Here is a 13,963-nt window from a genome sequence, read left to right on the forward strand (position 1 = left end):
ATCCATTCATATGTGACTGGGAAGCTGTGACCACATGGGATTCTCCTAACAATGGTAATCAGGCCTACTAGAATGGCTGTCGTAGGTTGCAGATATTGTATCTTACAATCACATCACTGGTCCTAGTTGCTATCAATAAAAGTGGACTATCTATATATCTTTTAAAGGAAGATAAATAGATCATGGAAAGTTGCTTCATAGAGAGTTAAGAGTTAAGACATTGTGAACAGCTGTTTTGGATTTCAGTTGGAATTTTTTAGTGTCTTTTGAATCCAGTTTGGTGTAGTGCAGGGGTGTCAAACTCATGGCGTCACATGACATCGGGACTTCCCCTCCCTTCACTAAACTGGGTGTGGGCGTGGCCAGAACGTTACTAATCCAGCCCACTGGCCGGGAGTTCGACAGCCCTGGTGTAGTGGTTAGAAACCAAGAGATTGTGAATTCTAGTCCTTAGTCACATAGCCATCTGGGTGACCATAGGCTGGCTGCTTTCTCCTAGAAAGGAAGCAATGGCAAATCTCTTCTGAAAAACTTGGCCAGGAAAACTGCAGGACTAGTCCTGGCAGTCACCAGATATCAGTTGGTACAAGCCCCATCCCACAGGTCAAGAGAGAGAATGAACAATTGCGTATTGAACAATTGCTACTACAACTTTCACTAGTTAGCAGTGAAAGAGTCTGCAACAGTGCTCATGCTTGCTGGTTAACTGTACTGTGGATCTAACATGGTACATTTAATTTTTTTGTAGAATTTGGAATGCCAGTTGAATGAAGAGGTAATCGCACATGCAAGGAAAATCTTCCCTTCAGTTATAAAATACATTGTTGATATGACTGTTTGGGAAGAGGAGAAGGAGCTGTCTTCAGAGCTTATGATTAAGTAAGTATTTTGTTAGAGTTGCCTTCTAAGTGTCTTACCTGTTTCTATTCCAAGACTGTTAATAATAAAGTGACAAAACATTGAAGATAATGCATCATCCAATCAGGATGAGGCAAGAACTTAGTAAGGAAAAGCAAACGATGAGTAGGAGTGGAGAATTATATAGAATCACCCAGATAGTTTATGTATCTTGAAATTCTCACCCTACCAGTAAAATGATTTCCTGTCTTCATACTTTGTAACAGATTAGCCTAGCAGATAATGGATTTTTTTCTTGCAACTATTAAGAAAGGTACTTAAAAGTCTTTCTATACTTAAGGCCTCATAGTAGTATAGTGATTGTTTAACTGTGAAAGATAGTGCTAATTGTTACAAAGAAAACCTGGGATTCTGTCCTTTAATTCCCCCCCCTCAAATTAGCCATCCTTCTAATTGTGTTAAATTTATGTTTTACCATCAAAGAAATAAAGGAGACTAGTATACTGTATATACTCAAGTATAAGCCTAGTTTTTCAGCCCACTTTTTGAGCTGAAAAAAGCCGCCTCGGCTTATACTCGAGTCAGTGAAAAATTTGCCCGAAATGGAGGAGAAAAAGGGGCAGGGCCATGCCGCTGGGTGACATTCGTGAATGGCCCAGCGCCCCTGAGTTTCCCCTCCCTCTGTGTCAGTTTGCCGCGCAGCGTGCACCGCACCATCCCCCCTCCTCACGTTCTAATGTAATGCACGGCTATCTTACGATTCCCCTTCCTCCCCCTCCTGCCGCTCTGCAACGATGTCCCACCTCCTCCTTGTTATGGCAAGCAGCCACATAGCGATGTCCCACCTCCTCTGGTACAGTGATCCAATGATAGGAATCACTGTGCCGTGTGTCATAGGAGGCGGGACATCATCATCACAGCGGGACATCAGCATCATGAGGTGAGTGAAGTATTTCATTGAATACACCGGTATTGTGTGATAATAATTTGTTATGCAGAGCAAATTTTTACAATGGCTACTGTATATTTAATGGGCACAGGCAGGCTGTATATGTTATTCAATGGGCAATGGCATTATTGGTATCTATTTTTATTTTTGAAATTTATCGGTAGCTGCTGCATTTCCCACCCTAGGCTTATAATCGAGTCAATAACTTTTCCAGTTTTTTGTGGTAAAATTAGGTGCCTCGGCTTATATTCGGGTCGGCTTATACTCGAGTATATACGTTAGATCTATTTCAAGCTATTTAGCTCTCATCAGCTACCATACCCTTCTGGAATTCGAACTCGGGCTGCTTGCATATTAGGTAGATGCATTAACTTCTAAGCCACAGGTGCTCCTTACTTTGCCTGCTATACCAGGGGAGAGATTAAGTGTTTTTTCTCCAGTAGGACTGGTCTACCAGGGAAAACTGGTCTATCCAATTATGAGATGGAGCATACTGCTTCTGTTTTCACCTTTTAGCCTCCATCCAGGGGCCTCCCATCGCAGAAGGGAATGGCTAGCTGATGAGAGCTAAATAGCTTGAAATAAATCTATACTAGTCTCGCTTTATTTCAGCTTCAGTCTTTTAATCATCTTAGCTGCTCTTCTTTGCACTTTTGCCAAAGTCTCAACGTTTTTTTTTTTGTGGTGTCCAAAACTGGGATGTCAGTTTATATCGCCAGAGTGTAAAAGCCATTAAAGAGATACCTGCCTTTATACAATGTTAATCAACAGCTCATCCCATCAGTGCCACCACTATATTCACATCACCATCATGAAACAAATCTATGAAGCAGTTGGGTGTCAACATGATACCTGCTAAAATTATTAAATCAATATTCATACTCAAATTTCAGAAGAAGAAAGGGTTGTCAAAACTTGCAAAAAAAGTTATTTTAACTTGATCAAATAAAACAACTTTATCTTCCCTGTTTTTACTTTTAATAACCTTAATCTTTAATTCATTTAAATAATGAATTACCGTATTTTCACGACTATATGCCGCACTGAAAATCCTAAAATTTGATCCAAAACCGGCAGTGCGGCTTATAACCCGGTGCGCTTTATATATGGAAAAAGATCTCCCAGCTGCTTTCGCGGCTTCCTGGAGCGCCAAGAACCTTCGCACTCTTCTCCGCTCCTCGCGACTGCAATAGATGTCCAGAAGCGGCTTTTGGGGCTAATGGGGATTGGATTTCCAGCTCGATAGCCCCTGCCGCTTCTGGACATCTATTGCAGTTGTGAGGAGCTGAGGAGAGTGTGGAGAAGAGCGCGAAGGTTCTTGGCGCTCCAGGAAGCCGCGAAAGCAGCTGGGAGAGGCGCGCGGCTTGGTTTCTCCTCCCTGGACGTCGCAGCAGCAGCCCCAAGCGCACCGATCTCTGTGTTTTTCGCATTGGGGCATGCTCTTGCAGCACACCCCGATGCGAAAAACACTGAGATCGGTGAGTTTGGGGCTGCTACTGCGACATCCAGGGAGGAGAAACCAAACCGCGCGCCTCTCCCAGCTGCTTTCGCGGCTTCCTGGAGCACCAAGAACCTTCGCGCTCTTCTCCACACTCTCCTCGGCTCCTCACAACTGCAATAGACGTCCAGAAGTGGCAGGGGCTATCGAGCTGGAAATCCAATCCCCATTAGCCCCAAAAGCCGCTTCTGGACATCTATTGCAGTCGCGAGGAGCGGAGAAGAGCGCGAAGGTTCTTGGCGCTCCAGGAAGCCGCGAAAGCAGCTGGGAGAGGCGCGCGGTTTGGTTTCTCCTACCTGGATGTCGCAGTAGCAGCCCAAACTCACCGATCTCAGTGTTTTTCGCATCGGGGTGTGCTGCAAGAGCATGCCCCGATGCGAAAAACACAGAGATCGGTGCACTTGGGGCTGCTGCTGTGACGTCCAGGGAGGATAAACCAAGCCGTGCGCCTCTCCCAGCTGCTTTCGCGGCTTCCTGGAGCGCCAAGAACCTTCGCGCTCTTCTCCGCTCCTCGCGACTGCAACAGATGTCCAGAAGCGTCGGGAAACGTGCGGCTTATAACCCGGTGAGCTTTATATGTGGAAAAAGTTTGAAAAATTAACGTTAATTGATACTGCGGCTTATAATCCGGTGCGGCTTTTGGTCGTGAAAATACGGTATTTTGATTTTTTTTTCTTCTTTATCCCATCACATAAATGTCTTTCAGGCTTTAACAAGCTCTTTTCTAGAGCCAATTGAAAAATATTTTTCAGTTTATCCTCTGGCTTTATCATTATATTTCCCGTTTTAAAATTTCAGAGAAGTTCTTTCAATAAAGTAATGTTTTCCAAATCAATCTCTTAGCCTGTCATTTAAAATTCCACTTTTGGACAAGGTATAATCAAAAGGATAAAGTGTTTTTTCTCCAGTGGGACTGGTCTATCAGGGCACCCTGGTCTATCCAATTATAGGATGGAGCATACTGCTTCTATTTTCACCTTTCAGCCCCCATCCAGGGGCTAGCTGATGAGAGCTAAATAGCTTGAAATAGATCTTTAAAATAGCTTTAATATAATTAGGTCCAGGACAGTGGTGGGATACGACTGGTACGCCCCGGTACCGGTCTCTGCTGGGAGCACCAGGTACCATTCTGGGGGGCCTGCCCGCACTCCTTACCTGTATTTGAGCTGTTCGGGGCCCACTCTCTCGGCCTTCCGAAAGTCGACTAAGACCTGGCTATTCCGGCAGGCCTGGGGCTGTTGATCCTTGATTGGGTTCCAGCCCCACTAAGATTGAGTGCATGTTGTGTTCTTTTAACTTGCTTTGTCTTTGCATTTTAAATTTTTTAGTATTTTTAAATTGTTTTTATGTAAGCCGCCTGGAGTCCTTCGGGATTGGGCGGCATACAAATTCATTGAATCTTGAATCTGCGCACAGATATGGAGTGTATGGCGCCTGCACGATGCTCCACTGAGCAGCTGGAGCATCGCGGGTGGTAAGTACGCATGTGCGTGCTGTGCATGCATGCATGTGCTGCACATGTGTGCGCACATGCTGCAAGCATTTATTTGGTGGACGCCCGGCCCCGTTGCACCATACCGGTTGCAACTGGATCCGGAACCCACCACTGGTCCAGCAATTTTCAAAAGCGATTAAAAACTAAGATTTATAAACTTAGTGTCCTTTCAAAGGCTACATGGCTGATTCCTTTGTCTCCTGTTGTTTAAGCCCACATAAAATAGTGTCTTCATGAAGAGCAGCCATCTAGAGTACATGTGAACAATCTCCCATCATCTCGTTATCCTTATCTGGTTCCTTGGTCTTCACAGTTCCACTTTCCCAGAGATCTCTTCAGTTTCCCATGCTTCTCTCAGAAGTCAATTCTTTGATTTTTCTATGCGTGCTTATCACATTGTGATAAACTGTTGGAAAACACTCAGCCAGGGGAGGGGGAGGGATCAAGCATGGAATTAGCCTTGAGTTTTTGTGCAGCCACAATAGACTTGGGCTAAACCTCCCCTACGCTCCATGGAGCCTTATCTGTTTGTTCCTAAGGTAAGGCAAGCAGTCTGGGGAGAATCCTGTATTATAGGTAGAGTGTAATAAAGTACTCAACTTCAACCTTTCATATGTGGATCTAGTTGCTTGTGCCTGACATCAGCTGAATCAGACATTAGGCCAAGAGATAGAGGGAAAAGGGGAGAGTAATAATAAAACTAACTTGATTCTTGCTTACCAAGTTGTTGAAAGAGATGTTTTCCACTTTGCATAGATAATGCTAAATAAGAAGGAACTTCCTATATAATGCTGAATAACTGAATCAAGGACTCTTTAATATAATTGAGAATGTTTTTGAAAGCAAGTATTGATGATGATGAATTTCTTAGTTTAACTGCTGTTCCTGTAGCCAACTTAAATTTGGAAGTTATTTCCATTTTTCTTGTGGGTCATCCGTCATCTTTTGGATTTTTTTTACAGTAGAGAGAAGCCAGACAAACACTATTGTGTCCTTTTCAATGATGAGCATCATTCTTACGATCATGTTATCTACAGTCTACAAAGAACTCTTGGGTGTGACCTTGGAGAAGCCCAGATATATACTACTGCTATAGATAAAGAGGTTAGTAATATCCATAATTTTTGAAACAAGTATGTGTATTCCAGTTATTATGCTGATGTGGTATCTAGCCTGATACAGGGAGAAGTGGAAAAAGGACACTGTCATTTAAAAAAATAAATGCTGAGATTGTTTTGCTTTTTGATAAAGCTTGGCTGCATAGTTCTCTCTTGCACAGATTGACGTAACATACTTGTATTGGGCATTATTTGATTTCTGAGTTGTCGCTACAATCAATATCTTGTATTAGATTGACTTCTTAAAGTAAAATTTGTTATAGAGTTATAATTTTCAGAACAATGGATTTTCTTTTAAGTCAATTGACATCTTAATTATTATTGTTCTAGCAGGATTAATTATTCTAGAAATTTAGTGAATGAACAGGGCTGTCACCTTTTTGTTCCCATACCAAATTCTCTTCTCATTTTATATTTATTTTAAGAAGAAATTATTATGTCAGGATTGACTTTTTTTCTGGAAATTCTAACATTTAGAATCACAAGAGGGAAGGTGGTGCAGTGGTTAGAATGCAATACTGCAGGCTATTTCTGCTGGCTGCTGCCTGCCTGCAAGTTGGCGGTTGAAATCTCACCAGGCTCAAGATTAACTCAGCCTTCCATCCTTCCAAGGTGGTTAAAATGAGGACCCAGATTGTTGGAGGCAATATGCTGACTCTGTAAACTGCTTAGAGAGGGCTGCAAAGCACTGTGAAGCCATATACAAGTCTAAGTGCTATTGCTGTTTGTGCCAGCATGCATTTTAAATATGGCCTTTTTGAAATATTTAAGACATTTATTTCTGAAGACTTTTTTTATATTTACAGTTCAAATCTAAATCTTTTTTCTTGAGGTTCTTATTACATTGTTTCCTCCCATCAGATATGGTACCAGAGGAAGATATTCTTTTTAGCAACTGGTCACACTTTTTGAATTTCTCTTCCAGAGAAGCTCATTTGATTCTAAATGACAAGGTTTTGTAATTCTAGGCAAAGATCTTTATATTCTTACAAGCCCTTAAAGAGTTTTGCCTTTTTAGCTTTGTTTTGCTGTATATTGATTCAGCCATCTTCCAGGAAATGCTTTGGATGATCTATTTTCACATAAGGGTTAACAAGATAAATAGTTTGCCTGCCATTTCTTCTCAGAAGTGCCCTGTGGGTAGTGCATTTTTCATAGTATTTGGGATAAAGATTCAAGGATTGGATTATCTGCAGATGGGTTTATCTACAAGTATATACGGCAGTGCAAAATCCACCGATTCAGGAATGGAATGGCAACTTTAGAATGTCTTATTCCTCTTCTGAACTATGCCTTACCTGTTTCAGACCATACCATTATGGGGATTGTTTGGTGTTAATAGACATAAATCTTCCAAATTCTAGAATGGAATAATCCAGAGAAGGAACAGAAGAATTAATGGACGATGAACTAAGAATATTTTTAAAACTCTGTGAACATCCAGGCCCTATGCTAATTTCCGACTGAATTTATTCCTTTAAAAGAGCTGCATGATGGCATTATCTCTGTAATAATGTTAATGTTATATGTCAGTTTTAAAAGTCATGAATGTTGATATATATCTAATAAAAGTTAATTCAAATTTAAGTTATAATACAAAATAACTGAATATTTGTACTACTTCCATTTAAATCAGCCTGAAAGCAATTTTTCCATTTTGATCTTGCCTTTGTTTGCACACACTATAACAACATTATCCTGTCTCTCTTATTTTTTTAAAAAAATATACAGGGGCGGAAGGCTGTTAAGAAGGGATCATATGTTGTTTGTCAGGAAGCCAAAGAAGAAATTAAGGTAACAATAGAAATTTTAAAATATGTAGACTATTCTGCACATTTATCAAGATACATTCATAGAGATGATTTTCCTTGATTTTAACCCCACAGTTTTGTTTTATCGTCTTTGGTCCATAGAATGCTTGTTGTATTCTCATTCAAATTTTAAATATTCTTATTTTCTAGAAACATTCAAATAATGTTTCCCAAGGTCCCCTTAATGTGATGGTTCTTCATGCAGATGTAATGGCTCATCAGAAATTTGCTTTGCGTCTTGGTTCTTGGTTAAACAAACTTATGAGCTATTCAAGTAAGTATCCTAGATTATTTTATGTTGTGCGTAGATTGCAAAATAGTGAACAAGACCTTTATTGGTTTTGGCAATTTCCCTTGTTAGTAAAACCAGTAAAAATGATTCTGTTCTTCTGTGAAAAACTATTTTCCTGCTGCTACTACTAGACCACCATCCCTTAAAACAGTGATGCAGAACTTCTCCTGGCTTGAGGGCCACACTGAATTTTGCACAGCTTGCTAAGGGTCATCTTCCAAAAGTAGATGAAAGCAGGGTTGCCTTTTTACTTTTTTTTATTTGTAAGGGACAAAATTATGTCTTGTTTGGGCATCATTTTCTTTTATCCCCACCCTCAAATAAAATCAATCAAAATTTGAGGCTCAATTTTGTTTGGAACCCTTGTAGCAATAATAATAGCACTTAGACTTATATACCACTTCATCCTGCTTTATAGCCCTTTCTAAGTGGTTTACAGAGTCAGCCTATTGCCCCCAACAATCTAGGTCCTCATTTTACCCACCTCAGAAGGATGGAAGACTGAGTCAGCCTTGAGCCTGGTGAGAATCGAACTGCCAAATAGCAGGCAGCTGGCAGCCAGCAGAAGTAGCTTGCAGTACTGTGTTCTAACCACTGTGCCACAATGGTTCTTGTACTTTTTTCTTCAAAGCAATTGCATTGTATCATTGTTGCAAAAAGATTACAGCAGTAAACATGAAAGTGATTGCATAAAGTTACTCCGTATGGGAGCAAGGACATTTTAAAATATCTTTCTGCTATATGTGAAGATTTTTTATTTTTGCATGCTATTTTTCACAAGGATTTCAGTTAAGTTCTTCAATAATCTAAACCTTTATATTACATGTTCTTCTTTTAGGTGATTTTCGTCAGATATTTTGTAAAATATGTTTAAAAGAAGAAGTTGATTCAAGGAAGCCTTGTATGATAAGCACACTGATGCTATGGGATGCAAAACTTTATAAAGGTAAATGGAATCCTGGGGAAACAACTGTGGGGCAGAACTATTGCCAACAGAATTTTCTAGAAGCATCTGGTGGGCCTCTGTAAAAAACAAAATAGCTAAACCTTCCGTTATGGTCATAGAAAATAATACAAAACCCTTAACTTCTTGTTTTATTCATTGTGTCAAATGTATTTACTTTTGAGAGGTACATTGTTTCCATTAATTGAATCCTTTTAGGCATTGACAAGGTTAGGCAGAACAGGTGGCGATAATAAATAACAATGGTATTTATTACCGTGTATAGTCCAAAAATAAATTTCACTTACTAATTAATAATGTAGTGCCTTTTCATTTAATGAATATATAACACATATATCTAGACATCTAGACACTTGTACCTATTTACCTAATTTATGTAGCATCTATCTAGAAAGCCTAAGATAGTAATCTTGTATTTTGTAGATTTCTGGCACTTTTCTTTTATGTTTTTATTTTGCATTTTTACTATACTTCTGGTTTCAATTTCATTCTTTGGTCTCAATAGCCCCAGTTAATTGTAAAAATTTCCCATCGCTTCACGTTGATCTTTCCTTTACTTTGTATTTCTGTAATGGTTCCTGTACTATTATTTCATTTGGCAACAACTTAATTTGCCTGTGTTTAAAAGCACTTCTGCATTCTAATTTTGATCCTTAGCTTACCAATTCATTCTTTTTCATCTCCACCTTAGCTTTTCTTGATCCTTAAACATCTTTCTCTGTTTCACTATTATCAAAGTCCCAGACACTTCCTGTTAAGTTCTCTTGGTATGCTATTCTGCCTTCTCTTTCCTACTCTTGGTCACAGCTTAGAGCCTTGGCAACCTTCAGCCTTGTCTTGCTGGCTAGGGTGCTAAGCTGTCTACTAGATACTCCCTTGTGGCCTTTCTTCTTTCAGTTGTGTGCACAGTGGAAAGGTTGCTGACTCCTTGTTGTTGGAAGAAGAGCAGAAAGAAACAAATATTAGCTCTTCTTCTGCTCCTCTTTCTTTCCCACTATTTTAATGTCTATTGGATATAGCTTGAGGCATTGAGCCTTTTGCTTCTCCCTGGACTTTATCAGATCTCACTCTGTGAGACTTTACTTGACATCATCTGCCATTATAGTTGGATGGTGTCCATCTTGAGTCTTCTTGAGCAGCTTCCCTGCTGGTCCTCAGGACTGCCTCCCCAGTCCAGTGTCTCCTCTACTCACAAGATCATTATAGGCTACTCACCTAGGCTTTTCTTTTGATGTCCAATGCTACTTCTTGCCTTTTCCAGATATTTCTGTGGATTTCACTCATTCTTTTTCCAATTTCTTTCTTTTTTGGGGGGAAAGGGTAGTTTTTCGAACACATCTGCCTGACAGGTTGCCCAGGAGTGGATTTCTGCCAGTTTTACTACTGGTTTGCAATGCACGCATGAGCGAAGCGAGCGTGTGTGCGCTGTTCAATGTAAATTGTTCTTCACACATGTGCAGAACAATTTGCAGTGAACTGCGCACACGCAATCACTAAAAAGCAAAATGGCGGCAGCCCAGCGGTGTCAAGGGAACCAATTCTGGGGCATGACAGGCCTGAGTTGCTGCCAATTCTGCTGAACCAGGCTGAACAGGGAGCAGCCAACCTCTGAGGTTGCCCCTTCTAAAGTAGTTTGATGTATTTTTTTTAGGATTTGGTTTCTCACTTACATAAGTTTACATGCTAACTTTCAGGAATTTGCCATTATATGCTTAAAGCAGATTTGGTAGATAGTTTACTTAGTTTCTAAAAAGGGTGACATCCTTTTAGCTAAGGTTACTCACTGAGATGATTCATGCTTTAACAGCAGTTTAGCATTTTCTTTTAAATAGATTTTCCATTTTTATATAAGCATTGCACTTACTAAAGATCTATTAATTTGTAATGAAATGTTTTTGAGTGAAAAAAATATGATTTTTTCCAGGAGCAAGAAAGATCTTACATGAACTAATCTTCAGTACTTTTTTTATGGAAATGGAGTATAAAAAACATTTTGCTATGGAATTTGTTAAGGTAATTTATCTAATGTATTATCTTTCATCTTGGAGTAGTGAATTTTTTCTTCATATTTAAATTGTTACCTCATCAATAAAAAAGTAATTATTTACCCTCTGAGCGCTGTAATATAAAAATAAATACTTTTTAAATACAGAATACTGTTGTATTCTGTATCAGGTTATAATACAGAGGTTCACAACCAGAGCTCCAAGGAGCATGTGTGGTCTTACATGCCTGGGTGTGGATTACAAAACTGCTGCTTTATTTTAATCTATCTGCTGCTTTAGCTTAATTTTTAAATTAAAAGCATGGGAAAATGACTAACTATGTGGGTTGACTTATATTAATCATATTAATTAAATGGAACTTTAAACATAAATTTGAATAAAATTTAATCAAAATTAATTTTCATCCTAGATTCTCATCAATTTTGATCGCCAGATGTATCCCATTTTCCCAAATGCTATTCACCATAGTTTGATGCTTTTGGGAAGTAAATCTTCCTGAGAGGATGTAGATATTTTGTCAAATTTCTACTCTTCAGATTGCTTATATGTCATAATCCAGTCAATAAACAATACTTTCTTTGTATTTGTGCATTCACAGCATTACAAAGCTTTGCAGAGAGAATATATCAGTGATGACCATGAAAGGCAGTTTTCTGTGACAGCACTTTCAGTTCAGATATTCACTGTACCAACATTGGTATGTATACTATTTTTCCTCTAAACCAGGGATGTCAAACTTGATTTCATTGAGGGCCACATCAGGGTTCTGTTTAACCGGGGTGGGGTGGCAGGCGTGACCAGCTCGATATTATTCATGCTGGGGGCACCTGTGGTGGCCCAAGCGGTCTGCCAGCAAAAACGAGCTCCTGAGGACCGTTTTTGCTTGCAGAGGCACCGTGCCATTGCTGTTTCCAAGACGACCCCGCAGGCCAGATCTAAGTACCCCGCAGGCCGGATCTGGCCCCCAGCCCTTGAGTTTGACACCCCTGCCCTAAACTTTAGCAGAAGTATTTTTCCTTCCGTGGTCATAAAAGACATCTTTTTTTTAGGACAAGGATATAAATCCTGAGGGCCAAGCATATACTAGGACACCTAGCAGGCTTTAAGCTAGCTAAAATTTCCTCTTCTTTATAGTCCCTCTATGTATTATGAAATCTGGAACATACATACTGTGAATATTCACGTTCCAAGTTTAGAGTCCTGGCTCCCATGGAAGCCAACATACAGTTATATACACATTGGCTTTCCTTCAGTAGATATTCACACTCAACGAATGAACATTTCCAGAAGAAAGATGTTACTCTAATGATGTGGGCTGGAAAGAGATGTCAGGGGCACTTACATGGTGAACTCTCTAGACATAATATACAGAGAGGATTTATGAGCGATGGCTTTATCTTGTATGGAAGATAACTTTTTATTAAATATAGTAAAAAAAAATGACTCAGGAATGTAGCTAAGGTTCACCATTCTACAGATAGTCCTCGAGTTACAACAGTCCATTTGGTGACCATTCAAAGTTAACGACACTAAAAAATGTGACATGACTATTTTTCATAGCTACGATGTTTACACAGTTACGATCTTTGACATGATCATCCCCATGATCATGTGATCAAAATTCAGATGTTTGGCAACTGGTTCATACTTATGACCATTGCTGTGTCCCAAAGTCGTGCAGTCACCTTTTCTGACCTTCTAACAAGCAAAGTCAATGGGGAAGCTAGGTTCACTTAACCAGGTTGTGAACCTATCAATTGCAGTGATTCACTTAACAACTGTGGCAAGAAAGGTCATAAAATGGGGCAAAACGCACAACAAATATCTCACTTAACAACAGAAATTTTGGACTCAATTGTGGTCGTAGGTCGAGGACTACCTGTATTCAAAAAGGCATATTCAGGATGAATGGAGATAGGTTGTTATGCTACCTTCCCTTTCTCTATTTTGTTCTTATAGTATTTGCGAATAGCATGTGAATATATTTTAGATTTTGAATACATTTTCTTTTTCAGGCCCGCCATCTCATTGAAGAGCAAAATGTCATCACAGTCATAACAGAGACCCTTCTAGAAGAACTACCAAAATATTTGGATAAAAATGGCAAATTCAATTTCCAGGGCTACAGCCAAGAGAAATTGGGCCGAGTATATGCAGTTATATATGATCTTAAGTAAGTTTTCCTATTAAAGCCTAAAATTACTTCATCTTGCAAATACCTCTCTGGATTCTTGTCTGCTTGTTTAAAACATTAGTGTTCCTCTACACTTGATTTCACATATAGATGAATAAATTAGATGTACAGAAACTAGCACTTGGAATACCAGCAATGCTTGCAGGATTGGCTAGATAAATGTTATAATTCAAATTGCAGATGAACAGCTATAATGTTAGGCAAATCTTAATGTGTATTAGGCTTAAACTGAACAGTATCTTGAATCCGGCACTTTCTAAGATTTATAACCACATTCAATAAAATAATAAATATATTAAATTATTCTGGCAGTGTAGTGGCAGTGGAGAAGAATCCTGAAGGTGCTTTTTTCCTCAACTTTCCGGTTTTTCTTTGAAGACATTTTGCTTCTCATCCAAGAAGCTTCTCCATCTCTGAACTGTTATTTTTATTAGTTTATAATATAAAATACAACAGCAAATAGTAGGAAACAGTCAAGAGGAGAAGTGTGGAAGAGGGGGGGAAAGGGAAAAAAAGGTGTTGACTTTCAACTCCCTCTGTTGCTGGCATTAACGTTTAACCTCAACTTTTTACTTTTCTATAATAATACAAACTAGCCATTTCTATAACAACAATCTAATCAGTAAAACCCAAAATCAAAGTTTCATTTTTTTCTACCTCAAGCACGAAGTCCAGAGGTGGTTTTCAAGTAGAAACAAAAGTATTTATATTCTCTGTGATCAAAATGTTCAATTTAGCCCTCTTTGCTAACTCCATCAACTTTTGTAGCCATTCATCC

The 13,963-nt window shown here is 39.3% G+C and overlaps 1 protein-coding gene across 1 annotated transcript in view; it reads left to right on the forward strand.

Annotated features, from left to right (window-relative positions):
• UBR1 (ubiquitin protein ligase E3 component n-recognin 1) overlaps positions 1 to 13,963 on the forward strand; it is a 60,498-nt gene that overhangs the window by 8,753 nt on the left and 37,782 nt on the right. The window contains exons 5-12 of the mRNA XM_032228879.1: positions 749 to 879; positions 5,763 to 5,904; positions 7,650 to 7,712; positions 7,880 to 8,003; positions 8,860 to 8,967; positions 10,910 to 10,998; positions 11,590 to 11,688; positions 13,007 to 13,164. Coding sequence (XP_032084770.1) covers positions 749 to 879; positions 5,763 to 5,904; positions 7,650 to 7,712; positions 7,880 to 8,003; positions 8,860 to 8,967; positions 10,910 to 10,998; positions 11,590 to 11,688; positions 13,007 to 13,164 — 914 coding nt within the window. The remainder of the gene's footprint in view (positions 1 to 748; positions 880 to 5,762; positions 5,905 to 7,649; positions 7,713 to 7,879; positions 8,004 to 8,859; positions 8,968 to 10,909; positions 10,999 to 11,589; positions 11,689 to 13,006; positions 13,165 to 13,963) is intronic.

This window comes from Thamnophis elegans, chromosome 1 (genome assembly GCF_009769535.1).
Source record: "Thamnophis elegans isolate rThaEle1 chromosome 1, rThaEle1.pri, whole genome shotgun sequence".
NCBI classification, from domain to species: Eukaryota; Metazoa; Chordata; class Lepidosauria; order Squamata; family Colubridae; genus Thamnophis; species Thamnophis elegans.